This window comes from Diadema setosum, chromosome 6, assembly GCF_964275005.1.
Source record: "Diadema setosum chromosome 6, eeDiaSeto1, whole genome shotgun sequence".
Classification (NCBI taxonomy): domain Eukaryota; kingdom Metazoa; phylum Echinodermata; class Echinoidea; order Diadematoida; family Diadematidae; genus Diadema; species Diadema setosum.
In genome coordinates this window covers 29,716,001-29,739,148 of record NC_092690.1, presented here as the reverse complement: position 1 = coordinate 29,739,148, position 23,148 = coordinate 29,716,001, and the positions used below count along the sequence as shown (strand labels likewise).

Sequence of the window (23,148 nt, the reverse complement as noted above, 5' to 3'; positions counted from 1 at the left end):
TAGGCTTTAAACTTTTTGCGAGATACCAAAAAAAACCACTTATGAAATAGTAGAGGCCATGTAGCATTCTAAGAGGAATTCAAAGTTTATCAGATGAAAATCGGTTTTGCAATTTCTGAGACATCCAAAAACAAAGTGAAATAAAGCAATCATAGTAAAAGGTGGGTCCCACCTTCTGTTAGGATCGCTCTGTTTTGGATATCTCAGCCATTTCAAAACCAATTTTCATCAAATAAACGTTGATTTCCTATTGGAATTACATGTTCTTTCATATTTCATAAAAGGTCTCTCATCATCTCACCAAAAAAAAAAATGTTAGAAACCTGAAGATACGTGTAGGTCTAAACCAAAACTATGCGATCCCTTTAATCGAGGTTTTTATCCGCCCTTGCAAAATAGACGATTGACTGGTCGACGATCAGTAACCATACTCCACGGACCCTTTTCTAGCAAAACATTATTTTGAAACATACCTTCCGCGCAGTTAGGACGTTAGAATTCTTTTGTTGGTTTATTGATTGTTTCAATGCAGCCGTTTCCATTTGCCAATGTTCCTGTAGAGTATATTGTACAAACAGCGGCATGTCATTACGTTGTTCGTTAAGTCGGTTATTTAGAACCTCACCCCCCCCCCCCCATCCTGAATCAATCATACTCATTCAATCAAGATGATTGCGTTATCATTGATATATCTAGATACTGCTACCGTCTGTGTTTGTGTAACTAACATTGCTAGGAATCCGCGTGTGACTTCACGGATAACCGGACGGGCTATCCGTTTTTCTGCCAACGTCCGACAAATGGCGCCTTAAAGTGTGACGACTGGACCATGTGGGTAACGAATGGAAGCTCAGCGTCTTTTTGCCTGGACATCTTAACGGAAGAGGAGAAACAGTATCTCAGCATGTATGACACAACTTTTATTTTTTCACCTTTAAAGTTCGTTTTGTCAATATTAGAAACTGTTTGGTTCGTCATCGATACAAGATGATTGAATCTGGTTTCAGTCTAAATGATTGTTGGGTGGCATATTGGGCAATCTCACTCCACCCCCCCCCCCCCCCAAAAAAAAAAAGAACAAAAATCTGAACAATCTAACAAGCGATCCAATTTCACTTTTCTTTTTGATATTTAGGATGGATATGTTTGCTTCGCAATGATGAAAATCTGCATCATTATTTCATTTTTTTACAGACTTAAAAAAGATATTTTATAGAATTCTCCACTCTAAAAACACAAATGTTAAATTAGCATTTGAAAGGGCCGAGGAGTGACAACATTTTGAAAGTGTTGGTTTTCCTGCTAGATTCTACATTTAAAATGTTATTTTAAAAGTTGGATGCAACACTTCAAAAATGCTGTCACTCCTCGGCCCTTTTAAATGTTGATTCAACATTTGCGTTTTTAGAGTGTATGAGAGGCAAATGTGGCACTTTGGTAAATTATTAATGCTGCCATATCCACATTATTTGTCCACCATGTTAAACAACAACGTATAACAAAATCTCTCCCCATCACTGCCTATTAGTCGACAGGCTTGTAATTGACTGGACAGTCGCCTGTGTCAAGTTCAAGTTCATGTTCAAGTACCCTCTGCGATTTTTTTTTTCATAAAATTGAGTACAACATTTCAGTACATCCATGCATGCTCTGTTGACCACATTTGTTTGTATAACTTAATTTCGTACCTCACCCTTGAACAAATACGCCTTTACATCCCAAAACAATAAGCGATATAGTATATATGCATTTACAACCATGCACATTGTGACGATCGCACAAAAGAACAATGAATTAATGTTCACGCGCTTCATTAACAATAATATTTTCGAAGTAAATCACTATGAGTACAGTCAACAATAATCACTCTATGTTACATTTGAATACAGTAATCACAAGTTCCATGCAATCCCTTGGAAATGTTCTTGAAGATGAGACTTAAAGTACAGATGAATGATCCTCGATAGACAGAGAAATGATAATCCAAGATATAACTCAAATATCACAGGTTATGTTAAAGTATAAATCCACGGTGACACGTGAGTATCCAAACTAGGTCGTGACGACCGCGTCCAGTTAGCTTGCAAATGATAATCCAGCAAGTTATTATCCAGCAAGTCATCCAGCAAGTCACAGCTTCGATGTAGCAATGTCCACATAGATGAAAATGGAGTCGGCCACCATAAGTGAATCAACTCTGCACAGGCAATTATGTCTTTCAAGCCTTATTGCCACAAAATATATAGCAGGTCAGCAGGTAACACAGGACTGACTAGTCGTTTCAGTTTCAGAAGTGGCGTAACTCTCAGAGCAAAGTGTTGGGTACTCTGCCTATACGTCGTAGTTTCTGTTGCCTATCTAGGTCCCTTCAACCATTCTTGAAAGTTCGGTAATTATCTCAAACCTAGGGCTATGTAATTGTGAGTTCTAGGTCCTTCCACACACCCTTATTGTCTGATTATGTGCATTGCATGTCAAAAAATTAGCTAGAATTAGCTGAAGAAATGCTACACACTACGAGACATATACTGTACAGTGTATTCATCGGCTCAAGGTGTGTATTCATACACACACACACACACACACACACACACACACACAACTACACACATGGGTGAAAGGAATTTCCCTGGAGGGGTGTGCTTGAACATACTAGCAGTTCTACTGCGTTGCATCAGTAGCGACATAATTATGCAGGCACCATTCATAATGTTCTGGACTGTGTGGGCTCTTTCCTTTTGCGTGTATGCACTGGCAGCTTTACAGATAGAAACTTCATCACAGTTCCTGTCAATCCAATGTGTGTACATGTATGCACTCACTTAGACAGCCATAATGCATCATTGATATGTACATTTATGACGATAGGCCTACATAGATAAAAGCAACTATAAAGAGTAAGGGGGATAGGGAGAGATAGGGCAACAGACAAGGCATTAAAATGTCACTGAATTTATTAAAGGAATGGTGTGATATTGGTGGAGGTGGAGATTTGGCTATTCACTTTTTGCGAGATACCAAGAAACACCTATGAAATAATACATATCATACCATTTAAAGAGGAATTCAAAGTTTATTGGATGAAAATCGGTTTTGGAATGGCTGAGACATCCAAAAGCAAAGTAAGACAAAGCGATTCGAATAAAAGGTGGGTCCAACCTTTTATTATGATTGCTCTATTTTGGATATCTCAGCCATTTCAAAACCAATCTTCATCAAATAAACGTGGAATCCTTCTTGGTATGACATGCTCTTTCATATTTCATATGAGGTTTCTCATTATGCTAAAAAAAAAAAAAAAAAAAAATGTGAGAAACCTGAAGTTATGTCTCAACCAAAACTATATGACCCCTTCAATCCTGCCCGCACTTCCGAAAGTTGTTTATCTTCTACCACTTTGGTGGTGTTTTCTTTGTGTTCATTTCATTTTTCGAACAAGAGCCACATTGTTATCACGCTAGCTCCATGTGATTAAAACTCTCAGGAAAGAAAATAATACGAGAGAAGAGAAAAATGGCGACCGCGTGATCAAGTTCGTACGTGTGCATGGGCAGGCTCTCAAAATTTGATTTTTTTTTTTCACCCTTTTGATTCAGTCTTTAAAGGGGATGGCTAGTAACTAATCAGTGGGAATCAGTGGAAATACTGGGGATGATTGTTCCAATTCTTGTGGGAATCATTTAAGAGTACATTATATATCTATTGTTGTGTGAAAAATATTCGCTCCAGAACGGTCTCTTATTCAAGTAATGTGCAGTTTAATACCCCGTCACGGTACAGGCATGCTAACCTGGAAGCATTAAACTGCACATTACTTGAATATGAGACCATTCTGAAGCAAATGATTTTCACACAACAATAGATATAATTATAGTGTACTCTTAAATGAATCCCACAAGGATTGGATTAATCATCCCCAGCATTCCCACTGATTACCACTGATCAGTTACTAACCATCCCCTTTAAAAACAAAACCAGTGTTTAAGTCTGCGTCTAACATAACTTCAAGATGACTTTGGATGCCAAGTCAAGAGATCCACCAAGTACCGAGAACTCGCCAGCGAAAAAGAAACTCTTGTTGGAGAAAATGGAGAGCTCTCCACCGTCGCAATCAGCTCACCGCGCGCCGGATGTTTCGGGGGTGGGTATTAAAGCCCGAAGACTCTCTCACACCTCCAGCTTGGTTTCAGGCTTTCGAGGAGCGCCAGGAGGCACGCTTTGCGGCCGTGCTGTCTGAGTGCAGAGAGGAGCACGCTGCTATTCGTTTTGAGATGGGTGATCTGAAAGACGAGGTGTATAAAGTTGAAAGCTGCACTAGATGGAGCTCAGGATAAGATTGACGACTTACAGAACCGCAGTCGTCGAAACAACATCATCATCTGGGGTGCACCTGAAGGAATTGAAGGGCGTGATTTTGCCAGTTTTGTGTCATCGTTGATTGGAGAGTCTGTGAAGAGAGAAGCTATACAGAGAGCACATCGAAGTGGGCAGCAGGCCAGACAGGCTGCAGTGGCGTATCTAGAGGGAGGGGGGGGGGGGGGCAAGGGGGGCGCGTGCCCCGGGCGCCACTCCTTGGGGGCGCCACTCCTTGGGGGCGCCACTCCTTGGGGGCGCCAAAAAAGAAAAAAAAAACGGGAAAAAAAGGAAGAGAAAAAAAAAATCCCCCGGACGGGGAGGGGCAGAAAACTAAATCAAACAAGATAAAAACAAAATATGATGACGCTGACAAAATTACAATGTTTATTGTGTTCACACAAGAATTCCATGTTTTCTGAGCTAAGATACGAAATTTTCGGCTCGCTCGCCAAAATTTATATAAAAAGAAGAAGAAGATACCAAAACGTGATGATGACGCGGACAAAATGACAATGTATATTGTGTTCACACATGTCATTTTATATTTAGCAGGCAAAATGTTACACGGAGCAGCGGCTGCAATTTCTTTCGTTCTGAAGCGATCGCCGATTGGATCAAAAGAGGGCGCCAACGGTTTCGAACATACGGAGGGGGGCGCAAAAAAAAATCAAACAAGATAAGAACAAAATGTAATGACGCGGAAACATATAAATTTCGGCTCACTCGCTCGTACTAATTTGGAGTATTTTTTTCAAGACCTCAGTTTGTTGGTATAAATCGTTATTTATAAGGCCGTCACTACACCTTTATTAGAATTGTAAGATTTAATAAGCAAAACATGACAAGAATTCCATGTTTTGTAAGCTAAAATGCAAAAAAAAAAAAAAAAATTCGCCTCGCTCGCTCGCCAAAATTTATCAAAAAAAGAAGAAGATAAGAATAAAACGTGATGATGACGCGGACAAAATGACAATGTCTATTGTGTTCACACATGTCATTTCATATTTAGCAAGCAAAATGTTACACGGAGCAGCGGCTGCAATATCTTTCGTTCTGAAGCGATCGCCGGTTGGATCAGAAGAGGGCGCCAACGATTTCGATACGGGGGGGGGGTGCGCAAAAGAACCTTTGAATCAAACAAGATAAGAACAAAACGTAATGACGACGCGGAAACATATAAATATCACTTCACTCGTTCGTACTAATTTAGAGTATTTTTTTTCAAGTCTTCAGTTTGTTGGTATAAATCGTTATCTATAAGGCCGTCACTATATCTTGATTAGAATTGTAAAATTTAATAAGCAAAAAATGACGAGAATTCCATGTTTTGTAAGCTGAAATGCAAAAAAAATCGGCTTGCTCGCTGTGCTCGCTCGCCAAAATTTATCCAAGAAAAAAAAGGATAAGAACAAAACGCGATGACGCGGAAATGTACAAATTTCGGCTCACTCGCTCGTACTGATTTAGAGTATTTTTTTTCAAGTCCTCAGTTTGTTGGTATAAATCGTTATCTGTAAGGCCGTCACTATATCTTAATTGGAATTGTAAGATTTGATAGGCAAAAAATGACAAGAATTCCATGTTTTGTAAGCTGAAATACAAAAATTTTCGACTCGCTCGCCAAAATTTATAAGAAAAAAATAAGAACAAAACGTGATGATGACGCGGAAATAAACAAATTTCGGCTCACTCGCTTGTACTAATTTAGGGTATTTTTTCAAGTCTTCAGTTTGTTGGTATAAATCGTTATCTATAAGGCCGTCACTATATGTCAATTGGAATTGTAAGATTTGATAAGCAAAAAATGACAAGAATTCCATGTTCTGTAAGCTGAAATACAAAACTTTTCGACTCGCTCGCCAAAAATTTATAAGAAAAAAATAAGAACAAAACGTGCTTGAAAAAGCTTATCATGTGGATGGGGTTGGGGTTGAACACCTTTTCAGAAATTTGGGGCGTAATTTTCGTGCTTGCCCCGGGCGCCGTTTTTCCTAGATACGCCACTGACGGGCTGCCATCAGCAATCGCCCCCGCCCAGACCGAGGCCCATCCACGTGGGCTTTGGATCTTTCCTGCAGAAGGATGCTGCGAGAAAATCTCTTCTTGAAGCGTTCAAAGCAAAGTCCTACACCCATGAAGGGGTCACCTCGGAGATGTTTGTCTCCGATGATTTCTCAAAGAGGATCCAGCAAAAGAGGAAAGAGAAGCTACTGAAGATGAAAGAGCTGAGAGCCAAGGGTCAAAAGGCCTTTTTTATATAGGCCTACCCAGCTTCTATCGAAATCAGAAATGCGTCCGGGCAAATTGTAGATCCTTGATTGACTTTTTGTGAGCCCAAACATTTAGAACTCAAGACCAAGTTATGAAGAATATTAGCGTTCTATTGTTTGAGGGTGCTTCATTGGCATTGCGGAGTTTACTTCCCACAAAGGACTAATGAGAGCCATGGACCTTTTTTTTTTTTAATCTGTTACAATCGCGCGGAACTTTTCACATTGTTTTTGCTTGCATATGTTCATTTGTTAATTAACACATATCGCTATGGTCAGTCAAGTGTTAAAATCACCACAATTTTCATGTAAAAGTTTAAATATCTTGTCATTATCTTGTCTTTTGATTGATTTGATGTGATTTGATTTTGATTTATTCACAAAATGCATATACATACATTATTCACAAATATGTACATAGTTTGTACATGAAACATGTTATTATACATTTTGTGTGGATCGTCATAAGCTATGAAAAGCTTGACTGGGACACGTCCAGTATGGATAACGTACACATATTATGTACATAAACATCATACGAAAAATGTATTATGCGCATTCAATAATGTGATTCATAGATAGGGAAATGAGAGAAGGAGAGAAAAAGAAAGAAAGAAAAAGAGAGGAAGAAATAAGGAGAGGGATACTCTACATCATGGTGGTTAAGGGTATACAAGATTGACAAGTCTTGTTTATGACAAGCTGTTGAGCATTTTGGTTTGGGTAGCAGGTAAAACATGATATTACAAATACGATCATTAAATTGTAGGGGCTTACAAGATGGCTTTAAGAGGTAAAAATCATTTTGCCAAAGAAAATACAGATATATTATTTTTACAAGAGACACACTCCGATAAGGGAAGTGAGAAATATTGGTCATCCCAATGGAGGGGTCACTCTTGGTTTTGTAGTCATGAATCCAACAGCAGGGGAACCGCAATTTTGTTGAAGGCAGGTTTAAAAGCTACAGAAGTATCATACTGCAAAGATGCGGAAGGACGGTACATAATTTTAGAAGTGATTATTGAGAACACTTCATATATATTGGTTAATGTGTATAGTCCAAATAGGGACTCGCCTGAGTTTTTTGCTGACCTTTTTGGACAAATAGAGCAAATTGGTACCGCCAATTCTGTGGTTGCGGGTGACCTCAATGTCACTCTAGGCCATTTAGACTATAAAGGCTCCAGTAAATGTCATTCTAATAAATTTGCTAAACAACAACTACATACACTTATGGAGGAATACATCTTGGTAGATTTATAGAGAAGGAATGATCCTAATACACCAAATTTTACCACATACCAGAAAAACCCCGAAGTTTATTCTCGACCAGATTATATTGTGATATGTAATGATCTTGCTAGCAGTGCTAAGGATCCAGAAATTTGTGTCGGTATAGACTCTGACCATAATGTGGTTGGGTTGAAATTAGCATGTGATAATACCCCTCGGGGCCCAGGTTATTGGAAACTAAATTGTGCATATTTAAGACATGATTCAGAGTTTTGCTTGTTTATTAAGAGTCAAATAGATGATTTTAAAAGTAACCATGAGGGTTGTACCCAAAACGCGAATGTGATTTGGGATGCATTCAAATGCACTATAAAAGGAAATTGTATGGAATACACCATAAGAAAGAAAAAGAGATATTCGCAATGAAAAGAGTAATCTCGAAGCTGCAATTGGTAAAGTGAGGGAAGAATTGCTTCTCAGTGTATGACCCATCAAAATGGTGGTTCTAATGACACCTCCCATGATTTATTGAGTAAGTTAGAAGAACCACTACAATCTAAATTAAATAAGATTTTGGACAATGAAACTGCCGATGCAATCACAGGGTCTAGAATAAAGTGGGCAGAATATGGAGAGAAAAGTTTTAAGCATTTCTGCAATCTGGAGAAAAGAAATTTTGAGAAAAAGAATATTCGTTAAATAAAGGTTGACACAGGAAATATTATAAATAATCAAACAAATTTTGGATGAATCGAATTTGTTTTTCAAAACAAAAGGCTTTAGATTTTCTTGACAATGTGGACATTCCTGTCTAATGTGATCTAATGATCTTAAACCCATGTTGAATGATCCAATTACGAAAGCTGAAGTGTTGAATACGTTGAAGACCATGAGTAAAAATAAGACACCTGGATTAGATTGTCTACCAATTGAGTTTTATGTTGTATTTTTTCATGAAGTAATAGATATGTTGCTAGATTCTTAAAATTACTCTTTTGAAAATGGACTTTTGTCACCTTCACAAAGAAACGAGATAATCACATTAATTCCCAAGAAAGATAAGGATCCTTTATTTGTTAAAAATCATCGACCTATTTCATTATTGACAACTGACTATAAATTAATAGCTAAGATTATAGCAACCGTTTGAAAAAGGTGTTGGAAAATTAACACTCTGATCAGCAAGGATTTATGAGAGGCAGAAATATCAGTTGCAATATTCGAACAATTATTGATGTAATTGAATATACTGATTCCATTATGATTATTATTGATTGATTATTGAATTATATTGATGGAACAATTTTGTTGCTTGATTTTCAAAAAGCTTTCGACAGAGTGGAGCATAATTATCTGTTTGAAGTTTTGAAACGCTTCAATCTTATGGGGATAACTTTATTCAGTGGGTAAAGATTTCTATAATCTGAGGACGAGTTATGTTTGCAATTTATCAAAGCCACTGTCTTTATCAAGGGGAATTTTTCAGGGATGTCCAATTTCTCCTCTGCTCTTCTTATTAGCAATAGAACCTTCAGCTATATCTATACGGAATAATGAAAATATTGAAGGTATTTCTTTGGATGGTTCGGTTTAAAAAAAAAAAAATCAGCCAATTTGCTGATGACAAACATTTTCAGAATTCTCTGGATGTAAACTTAATATGTTAAAAAAAGAAGCCATTCATATTGGCAGAATGAAAGACAGTGACTTTCAGCCTTTTAAATCTGAAGTTTGGGTTGGCGTACCCAATCATTTCAAACGTTGGGTATTACTTTCTCCTTAAACGTAAAATCTCTCTATGAGTTGAATTTTGTACCAAAACTTCAGCAACTACAGCGTACTCTCAATTGTTGGCAACACAGAAGCCTGTCTCTTATTGGAAAGATTACTGTGATCAAATCTATCGTTCTTCCTCAGTTATTGTACCTATTTTGTGTACTGTGCTACCTATACCAAAATCTTATTTTTTTTTAATTAATGGTATCTTTTTTAAATTCATTTGGAATGATGGTAATGACCGGGTGAAACGGTCAATGCTCTGTAATGACTATGATCAGTGTGGCTTGCGCATGATAGATCCCGAGACCTATGCTAATGCCCAGAAAATGGTGTGGGTGACCCATTTATTAGACCCCCAATATAACAGCCCATTGAAATCATTAGAGGTACACTTTCTAACAAATTTTTTTCCAGATCAATCAGTGTTGTGGAAAAATAATGCACCAGACAGTGTATTGAATAAATTACATAATTGTCAGTTACAAGAAACTATAAATGTTTGATATTTGTATAGAAAGCAGTGTATTCTTCACGGATACGAATTTGCAGAATTATCATGTACAAGAGTTTTTATGGTGGAACAAAGATATCAGCTTAAAACATAAATCGTATTTTTATTATCCGATTTGGCTAGAAAAGGGTTTAGTTGAACTTTCTCAGTTATACACTGGATCTAGGGTCAAGCTTTTTGAAGAATTAGTAATCGAATATGATATTCCAATCAGAGATCGAAGGAAATATGACTCCCTAAAGAATGAATTTTTTTTTTTACAGTGGTTTGACTTCCCCCAACAGAATGAGGATATTGGAAATGTGTATGATACAATTGTCTCACAATTACTGAGGGTTTTAAAAAAAAAGTTCCACGTCATTCGTATAGTGTGTTGGGATGCTTTATGAATTCATGCAAGGCAGAAAATAAATAGAATGATGTATTTCAAGAGGAAGGAGAGGACTTAAAGGAGGTTGTATACCAACAATTTCAGGTGTACAATCGAGACTCAGCTACGATCATTTTACTTTAAAATGTTTCACAATGCAATCGGAATCAATAGTTTTCTTTTTAAGATTAAAAAGAATTCACCAAATTGCTCTTTTTGCAATGAACATCCTGAAACCTTGGACCATTTGTTTGTCAATTGCCATAAATTAAATCACTTTGGCACAATTTGATTTTTGGTTTCAAAAGAAACCGGTATGAATGAGGATTTTTCATAATTTCATCCAACAACTCATAAAAACATAAAACATGTATTAATTTTCTGTTTTTATGCTTGAAACATTTCATATATGTGTGTAAATTTCAAGATCGCCATCCAACTTTTGAGGCATTTCTGGTTTTTGCAAAAATGAAACAAAATTTTCGAAAAGAGAATTGCAGAAAAGAAAGACAAATTACCGAACCATTTGAATAAATGGACAATCCAACTTAACCCTTCATAATGTAGTTTTTAGATTGTATGCCCGTTTCATGAGATGATATATTGTAATATTTGATAAGTTTATAAATAACACCCAATTCCCACAAGATATCGACATTTGAAACTTCTGTATGATTAATATTCTGTATACTTAGCATGTGATATGTTTGCCTTGCTGATATTGACTTTGTGTACCTTCTGTAAATATTGTAAATATGTTTGTTTACCTGTTGGTTTAGATCCAATAAAAAGTTTAAAAATATATATAAAAACAACTAACAACAAGTATTAACAACAATAACAAAAATTAATAAATGAAAAAGGCCAAAAAAAAGAAAAAAGAAAATAATACGAGTGGGATCAGACTTGTAGGAAAATATGGTCGCGCACACTCCGTCGATAATAATATTATAGCCACAAAGTAACGCTGCATAGTATGCAGCGTTACTTTGTGGTTCTGAAAGTGCGTGTTTGTATTCCATTATTCATAGGAACTCCGTGCTCCGGGCAGCTAGTAGTACAACTAAGGTCAGTATCCTTGATACGACACGTCTTTGCACAGTGATAAACGTGTGAATTATAGATTACACTATCTTTGTTCTCCCCCATTATACAATGAAAACAACACCTGGACTGCGTCAAGCCCATAAACGGATCGTTAATGGGGCATGCCAGACAATTTGGTATAATTTCCCATCATTTAGTGTACATAAATCTATAGTGCCATGTATAGATTTATGGAGTTTATTGTGGTCCCTGAGCAGATAAACCAACGCTCTGAAATAAGAATGTATGTATATATATATATATGTGTGTGTGTGTGTTCATATGTCATGTATATGTATGTATACGTATATATCTCAAAAAGATGATGCCATAGAGGCTCACAATCATATTCAAGTAATGTTACGGTCCATTCTATTTCAATCTCGCTTGTTTAACAAGTTTATCTCTGTAGAATTTATGCGTGCTATCGAATTCCTTTGTTTCTGCTTCCTTCAGCTGCAACCACTTACACATTCTTATGTGAAGCTCTGCTTTGTTATCGTTCTAGTCTAGTGTGATTTGTTATGAATTTCGGAATTATTGTTATTCTTTAATCCAATTACTATAAGTTCTGAAACTGTGTACTCAGTATAGCCAATTAATAGATATTCAAACGTATCTTACCCATGGAGGTCTCCTTTCATAATAACTCGCTTCTCTTCTAAGTTACCTGTAACCGATTGCTCTCGCCTATATAGAGGTGGTTGATGTTGGTCTTATCGGTGGATTCGACCCCTTCAAGACCACAACGTAAATTGTAATATAGTCATACATTATTTTGTAAATAGTCACCAAAAATAACAGTGTCTAAATGTCCCAGGTGACTTAAGTTTTGCTTAAATGTCATTTTTTTTTTTTTTTTTTGGTCAGTTATACTATGGGAGCTAGTCCAATTATTTCCAGTAAAGGATATAAATAGACTGGAAAATATTTGCGTTGTACAGAGGTTAGACGGTCAATCCATAGTTAATATGCAAAACCAATAAAGTGGTATCAAAAAGTTGATAATGGGTCATATATCTTTGGACAGGTTAGTACTTGCATGGGAAGTCAGTGGTCTGGATAATCCTTGTAGACTTTGAACCTCGTCGTAATGTCTTACTTCTATGTTCACACTTCAAACGTAATGTGGATTGTCCTTTGGTTGGTGCAAAAATGTTGAATTGAATTGAATGTCTTGAATTCTTCACCATTGATACTTCACTGTACGGGATATCTATGGGGGTCATTTCATAATGCGTTTTGTTAAATTTTTTTTCTGATATAAGCTAAACTGAAATCCTTGCATCTGATTGTCTGAGAGCAAATTTGTCAGAAAAAAATATCCGACAAAAACGCTTCATGAAATCCCTCCCCCCCCCCCCCCGTTTTGCTTCTTATCCATAATTTCAGACTTATGTCTGTGTATCAGGTATCTGTCAGTTTGTGTGTGTATGTTTGTGTGTGCGTGTGTGTGTGCTAAAAGGTAAGTTTTCTTTTTTTCTGCGCCCAACGTCGACTCACTTCTCTTTATCTGCTTTTTTTCGACAAATGAAAGCAATTTTGTGCATGTCAATATTGCATACTTCAATCCATGCTTTATTTCATTCTATATAAAGGACACGTTACACTGTGTGAATTGATGATTGATGGATTAATTTTGATTTTATTTCTGAATTTCTTTTTCATACATAAAAGAAATACAAAGTCAATTGAACGAACTAATTGAGCACAGTATAATTTGAATCTGACAGTTAAAGCAAATGAATGATTAATTGAAATATCCAACTTTTTTTCTGACATAATGCAAAACAAACGAACTATTTTGTGCATACATTTAATTATGCAAACATTATGTTACAATATATTTATCGTTCAAAGACAAATTAGACAACTCTTGATGTACAGAAATTCAGGAGACCATCATAAGCAAACCCTTGACGAGGACAATGGCCTCAGAAATGATTGTCTATACAATACAACATTGTAAGAAAATAATATACAAGTCACCACTCACCGAGTGGCGATAAAGAGAAAAGGAGGGAAGAATGAGGGGGAAAAGTGAGGCGGTGCATTGTGCGAGACATAACTATAGAGTGTCCGTGGAAATGAGTTGTTAATATTTGTTATTTGTTCGTGTTTGTGGTGTACGTTTAGTTCGGAGCCCTTACTTTAATTATTGAAGTGAAAAAATAGCACAGATAAATAGCAACATGCTCTAATATTCGGATACATATTGAAATAACAACATACCTTTAAGATGTCTTTTGAATAAATGAATAGATCTACATCGCTTAAGGTTATCGGGTAAAAAAATCCAAACATCAGGGCCATGTTTTAAGATTCTTTTTTTTTTTTGTGCTATAACAATTCCTGGGTTTTCAAGATGATAATCACAGGAACGGCGAGTTGGGTAGGAATGAATATTAAAATTAGGAATCTGGAAATCATTGAACACCAAGGGAAGTTGGTTGAACGTGTATTTTTGCATAAAAATTGCCGTTTTGGAAAGTATGAATCTCATTAATCTTCAATGTTTTTGATTGAGAAAACAACGGATCCGAGGGAGATAAATAGTGGGATTTTTTGTAAAAGAAATATTGAGTATGTTATAGTTGTACCACAATTTCCCCACATAATATTACAATACGTAATATATTAAAACATTATAAGATATAAGCAAAGATTTCTGAGAAACCAAATTTATCAGGTGGTATAAAATTCAGATGCCTCTAAGTATAGAAACTGAAGTATGAACATTGTGTAAATGATCATTCCAAGACAAATTTGAGTCAAAGGTAATACCTAAGAATTTAGATGTCTTTTCAACAATTGGCTGTATAATTAACATTTAAAGAATTATGAAGCTTAGATCTAACAAAATTTGTCTTAGAAATACTAAGTGACATCTTATTACCTAAAATCCATTGGGATACTTTACTTATCTCCATATTTAATGTGGTGATAAGACTTCCAAATACTTTAGGAGAATAGAAAATATTTGCATCAGCAAAGGCATTAAAATAAGAAACGATGATGAATTTATAATAAAATTAATATAAGTCAGAAAAAGTAGAAGACCCAATACGGATCCTTGGGGGACACCACATGTAATCCAGAATAGGGCTATACCTTGAATACCATATCTCATCAGTATATTAATCAAAATGTCATGGTTGATGGTGTCGAATGCCTTTGACAGATCCATAAAAAGCAAAATTGTATGCTCTTTATTCGCAAAACATTCTGTCACCTTATTTAATGACTGGACAATAGTATAAGTACCAGAGTGTCGTTTCGTTTGTTTTTTTTTTTTTCTAAATCCGTATTGATTAGCGACAAGCAAAGGATTGGTATTTAGGAAAATATACAAATGTTTATGAATAACTTTCTCACGAATTTTAGACATACAGGATAATATGAAGATCGGTCGGTAATTTGTCAAAAGTGAAGGATCATCTTTCTTAAAAATCGGAATCACTTTGGCTATTTATAAAGAATTAGGACATTTGCCGGTACAATATATAAATAAAAAAAAACAATACGTAAGAGGTTTAACTATACTGAAAATTATTTTTTCTTCAGTAGGCACATACTAAGTCCGTCATGGCCGGTTGACTTACTAGACTTAAGATCTCTAACAATTTGAAGTATTTCTTCATCATCTGTTGGAGTAAGAAAAAATGTCTTATGGAAAGGAAATGGAAGATACTTTGTAAAACTGATATTAACATTACCGACATCGATTGCTTGTCTTGTGGTTCATACAGGGTTGTTGTTAGTTAAAGACTTAAAGACTAGGAAATTTTCTTGTGTAAATGCCATCAGAACATTATTGTATTCCCCTCTGGGGCTACGGAAAGGGTTCATCAATTGATAAATATCCTCGCACAATCTGGTATAATTATTCCTTCGTTTTTGTTCAGGGGCGGATCCAGGAATTCCGTGAGGGGGCGTGTTTACAAAAATAAAGGGGGGCGCACGCACCCCTCCCCCATTTTTTTTTCTTTTTATTTCTTTTGTTTCAACAAAAAATAAAGGGGGGCGTACGCCGGTTGCTGTCCTCCCTGGATCCGCCCCTGTTGTTGTTTCGATTTATTTACTTCACTTGCTTGATGCATGTTTTACTCGGGGGAATAGGTACTCTGCGAGATACACATTCATTGCAATGTTTGAACAAAATTGTTATTGTGTTATGTAACAGTATTTGTATGGAAATCAACTATTAATTACTTCGGATAGAAGAATTCAGTGGGACACATCATTTTGAACAAAATTAATTCTTTTTAGGAGATTATATGGAACAAAAGCAAAATACTATACAGTACATTTCATAGAATTGTTTATCCAAGATCAAAAAGAATTAGATTGAAAAAATCAGTTGTCACTGATATTTCCCCTTGTTGTTTCAACTACCAGCAAACATCTTTAGATGAAAAATAAGCAACTTTCTGGAGTATTATAACAATGAATGAAATGTATATCTCTTTCGCAGGCACAAAGTACCCATTAAAGGTTCTCCAATTGTTTTCAACGTAAACAATAACAGCAACGGTAAGTAGACCATGATCGCATGATGAAATTTCATTATTCAAATTAATTCATTTATTTTCCATATCAATTGATACAAAAATCACTTGCTTAATTCGAGTGGTGTTCTCGATCCACAATGGCACTCCAAGTTTGTCTGTCCAGCATTGCAGTTATTATCTCGTTGGTGTCTAGACCAGTGTATCTCTTAAGCATGTCAACAAAGTTGATCGCTGGTCTGCTTGGTTTCCTGCTCCCATGCTTGGGCATCCAGTGTATCAGTTTAGAAACACATTCATTGCTCATGAAGCAGTGGCCGGCAAAGCGAAGCCTCCTTATCTTAATCTTCTGGCTTATTTTAGGTAAATCCCTATACAGTTCTGTGTTAGTCATATGTTGTCTCCAGCTTACATTTTACAAAGTAACAACTCTAATTAATTCTAACAAGCATATGAAACGCCAAATAATTAGATAATACAATGAAGTGATACGAAAATGTATATGAAATAACCTTATAATATTTACCCTGTATATATCTATATATATATATATATATATATATATATATATATATAAAACACACATTGATGACATATGATACTTCAAACGACTCTTGCTTTTGTCATCTTGTGTACTGAATGTACTGCCATAAAGTCTTTCTACTTATTTAATTTGGCATGGTCGTCTTCTAAACGCTAAATACTTACTTAACCTTCATAGATTCAAGTTCATAACAGCCAGATTCTGCTTTTATCATTGTTTACAACTGAGAGAATATAAATTATGTCAGTAACCAAATTCAGATAAGGAAGGGGATAAAACTCGGCTAAAATCAAATGAGCACAAAGCCATTCTAGGTATGACGTATAAGAAACAAAGCCTTTGTTGTTGAAATGTCGCCTTGTTTTTATAATGTATAAATTGAAAAGATTCCTTTCTGTCGCACAATATCTTTTCCTATATAGAACATCGAAGAAAGCATTCTGAACTTCACCAACACAGTGGTACTTGAGGTGTGGATTAATTAGATTAAACCGGCAGTTGTTCTGAGAAGAAAGATATATTAGTTTCTTCGCTTGTTTCTGTTTCGGGTTTAGACATACCATGCACTGTCTACATATTTATTCACGATGAAGTAGCACACATCAAACTACGCACTTCAGAGCAAACAGTTTTATTGCGTTCGTCCAGCATAAAACCCTACAGGCAGACAATAAGGTGAAGGATAAAACGTGTCTTATAAAACTGTTTAGTTTATCACCTATAAAATGTTACAAATATAATTATACACACTGTGTAGATATAATAGTAGGGATCATGCTCAGTTCATGCTTGAACACTCGATTCCGATCCAGATTAAAGTCCGAAGTTGAGCTTTTCAGGGTGTCGCGTGAGATTTCCAGACAGTCATCTTTTTATTCATGGCGCCATGTACTCGTCTTGAAACGTCTGGTAGCAGCACCATGGCATGTAATGCGTCTGCTTTGTTGTATGTGTAAAGTACTGGCTCTTTGGAATGGAAAAGTTTGATGGCATCGTATATGAAAACATGACTGCCTTTAAAAGCTCAGTTTTGAACCTGGCTCTGGTTTGGAATCCAGTCTTGCAGCATGACATTAATGGCCAAGAACATTCATCAAAGGTGACTTATGAAAATTGCAGAAGAGCAATGTGAATTAGATACAGTGAAAACCGTAGAGAACCTGCAGACAAAGCAAAAAAAAAAAATGTTCAAACTAGAAAGGCAAAAAAAAAAAAAAATGTGACTGAACTGTAAATGATCTGTTAACAGGATTAATGGTCCAGACTTCCGGTACTAAGGGCAGCGAAAGAAACTAGAAGGATTAACACAAATATTTAGGATTGATGTATGGAAACTTTTGACCTCCAGGGGGGGCGTTTCATGAAGGAACTTGTCGGATAAAATATCTGACAAGTCAATTATATCCGACAAGTTTTGAGAAATTCTTTAGTCTGATTGGTTGATTTCTCTGAACTTGTCGGATATAATTGACTTGTCGGACATTTTATCCGACAAGTTCCTTCATGAAACGCCCCCCTGATCTTCAGCTAAGGACTATTTTGAACCATGCATATGCCATTGGGTGTTTTTGATAAATCATGTATCATGAAAATATGTTACGCATATATCTAAAAATTGTCTGTCCCCATTAAAATATATTTTGAAAGGATTAAAAGAAGTTGTTAAAATCTGAGGGAAATTGTTTTCTTCCAGTTGTATGTAAACTTTTTTGACCAAAAAAAGTACATGTTTAAAATAATTGATACAGAGATAAATGAATGTAGGCCTACATGTATATCATACCAATCAGCCAATATCGTACTTTGAATAGCTGGCATGTTATATTCAGGTAATTTTATAAGGCGTATTCGAGTCCTTTTATTCACTTTCACTTTATCTCAGATTGGTTGGGTGATATGACGAAGTACCAGAAGTCTTTGCCGCCGTGTCTTCCCGGTCAACATCTCAAGAACGCCATCCCTTCGGGATTCTTTTTCAACGACGTGTGGTACTCGGACCAGTGCGAAATACAACGCCCTGATAAAGCGGAAGCCCTGGCGTGCATGCGAAATAGGGACATCTACATCTATGGGGATTCCACTGTGCGACAGTACTACGACTTCTTGGCAAGTGCGTATGGACCAACACTGATAGGAAAGAGACCAAGGGACAAGACGGAAACCCAAGCAGGTCCTAAGGTGGCAGCAGACACCACCAACAACATCACTGTCCACTATAACTTCCAAGGGTTTCCTGCACGGCCGTCTTCCTTCTTGCGCCGCAACTCACTGGACTACATCGTCAACAGGTTGGACAGCCAAGAGGCAAACGATCGCACGGTCGTTCTGATCTGCGTCGGAACTCACTACACAATCTACTCACTCGAAATGTACCTGCAGAGAATTAAGGACATCAGGGCGGCGGTGGAAAGACTTCACGCAAGAAGCCCTAACACGCTGGTTGTTCTGAAGAGTGCCAATACGAGGGCGCACAACGGCCTGATATCCATTCTTACTAACAGCGAATGGTACATCAAAACCATCGATCTAAAGATGAGAGAGGTCTTTTCGGATTACGCCAAGGTGGCCTTCATAGACGCCTGGGATATAACCGTCGCACAGAACTTCAAACATAACGTTCATCCCAAAGCGCCCGTACTGAAAAATCTCGTAAACTACTTCTTTTCTTTTATGTGCCCAAAATTTGAGCCAGGGTCACAGCATTGACGATTGCTAATTTCTAATTCTCATTTACATTTATGATATTGAGAGAAAGAAAGGCAGAAGGAGAAAGAGCAAGCGAGAGAGAGAGAGAGAAGGAGAGAGGACTGTTAAGACAATGATGTTCTGGACTCAAATCGTGGCAGGAATCATGATTATAGGTAGTCAGGCATGTATGAACAATATGAGTCAGCATGCGAGTTTTAGAATACAACGAGCATATCCATTTATTTTCGTTCAAATGCAATATCATACTTTTAAGCAACCGACACCTGTAATTCAATGGTGAGTAACTAACATTGTATTGTATAATACTCTTCTGAGATACAAAGTTTAAGCTGGTTTTTTATATTGACGGGAATATAGTGCACAAGGCTTTATAAGAAAGGGTAAGCGATAGTTGATTTGCGCATTGATAAAGCACGAGGAAAAGTAAAAGACGTACTGGGTGAATGAAATGAGCAGAATCAAATTATTGACGAGGAAAGAATCAAATTCACAAGACATGCAGATCTCGGGGAGCAGCCTCAAAGTGTGCACATTATTTAAAAAAAAAGGCATCTTGTCAAGTTGCATATGAAAAAGGGCTTACAATGGAAGATTAAACGAGAACTTACCGTTTGAAGTTTAATATTAATTTTATGAGTAATTGGAGGGTGAGATTACGTCATATATGAGATCCCGCTAGTGCGCGCGCCACTCAATATTAGAAGCAAGAATGTGACCACTGATGTAGGAAGATAACGAGAGATTAAGTTACCGTTTGAAATTGAGGGAGGGTGAGGTGGGACGTAATCTCACCCTCCAATTACTCATAAAATTAATATTAAACTTCAAACGGTAAGTTCTCGTTTAATCTTCCATTTTATATCGTAATTTCGTGAGAGATTACGTCATATATGAGATTTCGAAGCCAGTGGTTACATTCTCGAGGCAACCCCCCCGAACAGGGGTAGGGAGCATACCTTAGATAGAGGTTCCATTGCCATTCTCATTCAGGCTGAATGCTGCATAGATATTGTGTCTCCAAGAGTTCACAAGTTCAGGCAGTTCAAGACATGTCTGCTCAAATCTTAGGGCTTCACAGTCTATTTTTTGATAATTGTTTCTACAAAATTTTTCTCAGCAGGACAGGGCTTGTTGTAGTACTTGCGAAAGGTTCTTTCGTTGGCCCAACCGGCTTGCGCAAGTATCTTAGATACTGGGAAATTTCCTTTATTGGCTGCGGAGGTCGACGCTGCCCGAGTAGAATGCGCCTTGTAGATCCCTGTATCAATACCCGCAGCCTCCAAAACCTCCTTAATCCAGCGAGCGATTGTTTGAGAGGATACCCTGTGATACGGTTTCTTGTAGCTAACAAAAAGGTACCGCTCACTAGCTCTGATCCTGTGGGTCCTTCTGATGTATTCCTGCAAGTACCTGACCACACAAAGTCTCCTGTCTGGTGGGTATGCCTGGAGCTTGACACTGTGTGAGTAATTTCCAGGCTTGCTCTGTTTTAGGAGATCATGAGGGTGAAAGGTGGCTGCATTCTCTCTTAACACCATATCATCCAAGCTTAGGTAGTGTAATGATTGAATCCTTTGTGCTGAGATTAATGCAATAATCACACACAATTTAAGCGTCAATTTTTTCAGGTCCAATACGTGCGCTGGGGACCAAGAACGAAGAAAATTGAAAACAAGGTTAACGTCCCACGTTTCCATGTATCTAGGCTTGGGTGGGCGTAGCTGAAAAACTCCCTTCATAAACCTCTGGATAAAGGGATGGTTTCCAACTGTAAACATAGTATCTCGAAGTATCACAAATGAAGATAGAGCACTCCGTGCTAAGTTTATGACACTGTAACCTGCCCCTTTTTCGAAGAAAATTCCAGGACAGCTTGAACATCTGAATACAAGTAGTTGCTGCATTTCTTGTCACAAAATGCTTTCCATTTGTTTATGTACACTGCATACTGTTTTTTAGTCCCTTTTCTCCAAGAAGAGGCCATTACAGCAATTATCCGTGCATTCAATCCCGCATCTCTGAAGGGGTTGCACAGAACCTGCAAGCAAGAAGATCAATCTGAGTGTGAAGTGGGTGAGAAACTGGCAATGTTAGTAAGGATTCACTCCTATGAATAACAAGTGGTTCCTCATTCATCATCCTGTTTAGGAGAGGAAACCATGGCTGGCTTGGCCATTTTGGGACTACTAGTATCCCAGCTGCATTATCAGATTTGATTTTTTGAATGCACTTAGCAACTAAGCAGAAAGGAGGAAATGCATAAAAGTACCACTTTCCCCAATCGAGAGTAAAGGCATCAACAGCCTTGGCATGTGGGTCGGGCAGCCATGTGACATAGTTCTCTACCTGCTTGTTAAGTCTGGAGGCAAATAGGTCTATTTCTGGTGTCCCAAAACGTGAGGTTATTTCTTGGAAAACTGTGCGGTCAAGCATCCATTCTGTGCGGTCATTGAATTTTCTAGACATGCGGTCTGCCTCCACATTCAGCTTTCCTGGCAAGTGTGCTGCTGTGACCCAAATTTTATGAGTTTCGCACCACTGCCAAATCTCTCGGGCTGCCCGATCACAGTCAAGGGATTTAATGCCTCCCATGTTATTAATGTACGCAACAGCAGTACTGTTATCTAGCCGTAACAAGACATGAATGTTTTGTGAATTAGAACAGAAGGACTTGAGTCCCATGCCAGCAGCCAGGGTCTCCAGATAATTAATCTTATTCTCCCTGGCTTTTTGCAGTTCGTCTTCATTCCATCTACCCCCTGTATGGGTGGTATGATCAGATGCCCCCCAGCCTTTGCCACTGGCATCCGTGCACAATTCGAGCATAGGTTTAGGGTGTCGTAAGGGTGAGAAAGCAGACTGCACATTGTCTATCCACCATTGCAGCTCTTCTTTTGCTTCCAAAGATAGGCTCATTTTTCTGTCAAAATGCCCCTTATTCATTTTGAGTGCTTTGATTTTGTCCCTTTCTAAAGCCCTGTAATAGAGCTGTCCATACTGGACTGCGGGAAATGATGCTACCATTTTCCCGATAATTCTAGCCACCTGCCTGACACTGGGGTTTGCTATTTGCATAAGTTCAGTGCACAAGGACTGTATTTCCTCTGATTTGTTATCAGGCAGTCGAATTGTCATGGTCTGAGTGTTGAGAATGAAACCAAGAAATTGTATTTCTTGAGTGGGGCATAGTACTGATTTATCTGGGTGCACCAAGAACCCAAGTTGTGCAAGGATGCTAGTGGTTTCCAAAACCGTTTGCAAAGTTTGATTCTCACTTTCTCCAATAATGAGGATATCGTCAAGGTATCCAATTACTACATGCCCTTGCTCTCTCAGTAATGTGAATGCAGGTTTCAGTAGTTTCGTGAACAACCTTGGCGCCGTGCTCAGGCCATTAGGCAGTACTTTGAATTGCCAAAGTTGATTTTTCCAGGAGAACTTTAAGAACTTCCTGTGTGCTGGGTACACAGGTACTGTATAGTACGCGTCCCGAAGGTCGACTGAAGCTAAGAAACTATTTTCTGAAATGAGTTCAATAGCAGTATGGATATTTTCCATCTTAAAATGCTGGTACTGGAGATATTTGTTGAGATCAGACAGGTCTAGGATAACGCGTGTACCCCCATCTTTTTTAGGCCGTGTAAAAATATTAGACACGTATTCTCCAGTTTCCCTCTGGCACTGTTCAATTACTCCCTTGTCACGGAGTTTAGAAATTTCAAGATCAATATCAGCCTCTTCGGCTTTATCACATCGAAAAATGTAAGGGGGTTTAGTTC

At 37.5% G+C, this 23,148-nt stretch overlaps 1 protein-coding gene across 1 annotated transcript; it reads left to right on the top strand.

The window, feature by feature from the left end:
- The first annotated feature begins 18,556 nt into the window (after positions 1-18,556).
- On the top strand, positions 18,557-19,366 carry LOC140229701 (NXPE family member 3-like). The gene has a single exon (XM_072309943.1). It carries the CDS (start codon positions 18,557-18,559, stop codon positions 19,364-19,366), a length of 810 nt encoding a protein of 269 aa, XP_072166044.1.
- Positions 19,367-23,148: the final 3,782 nt, after the last annotated feature.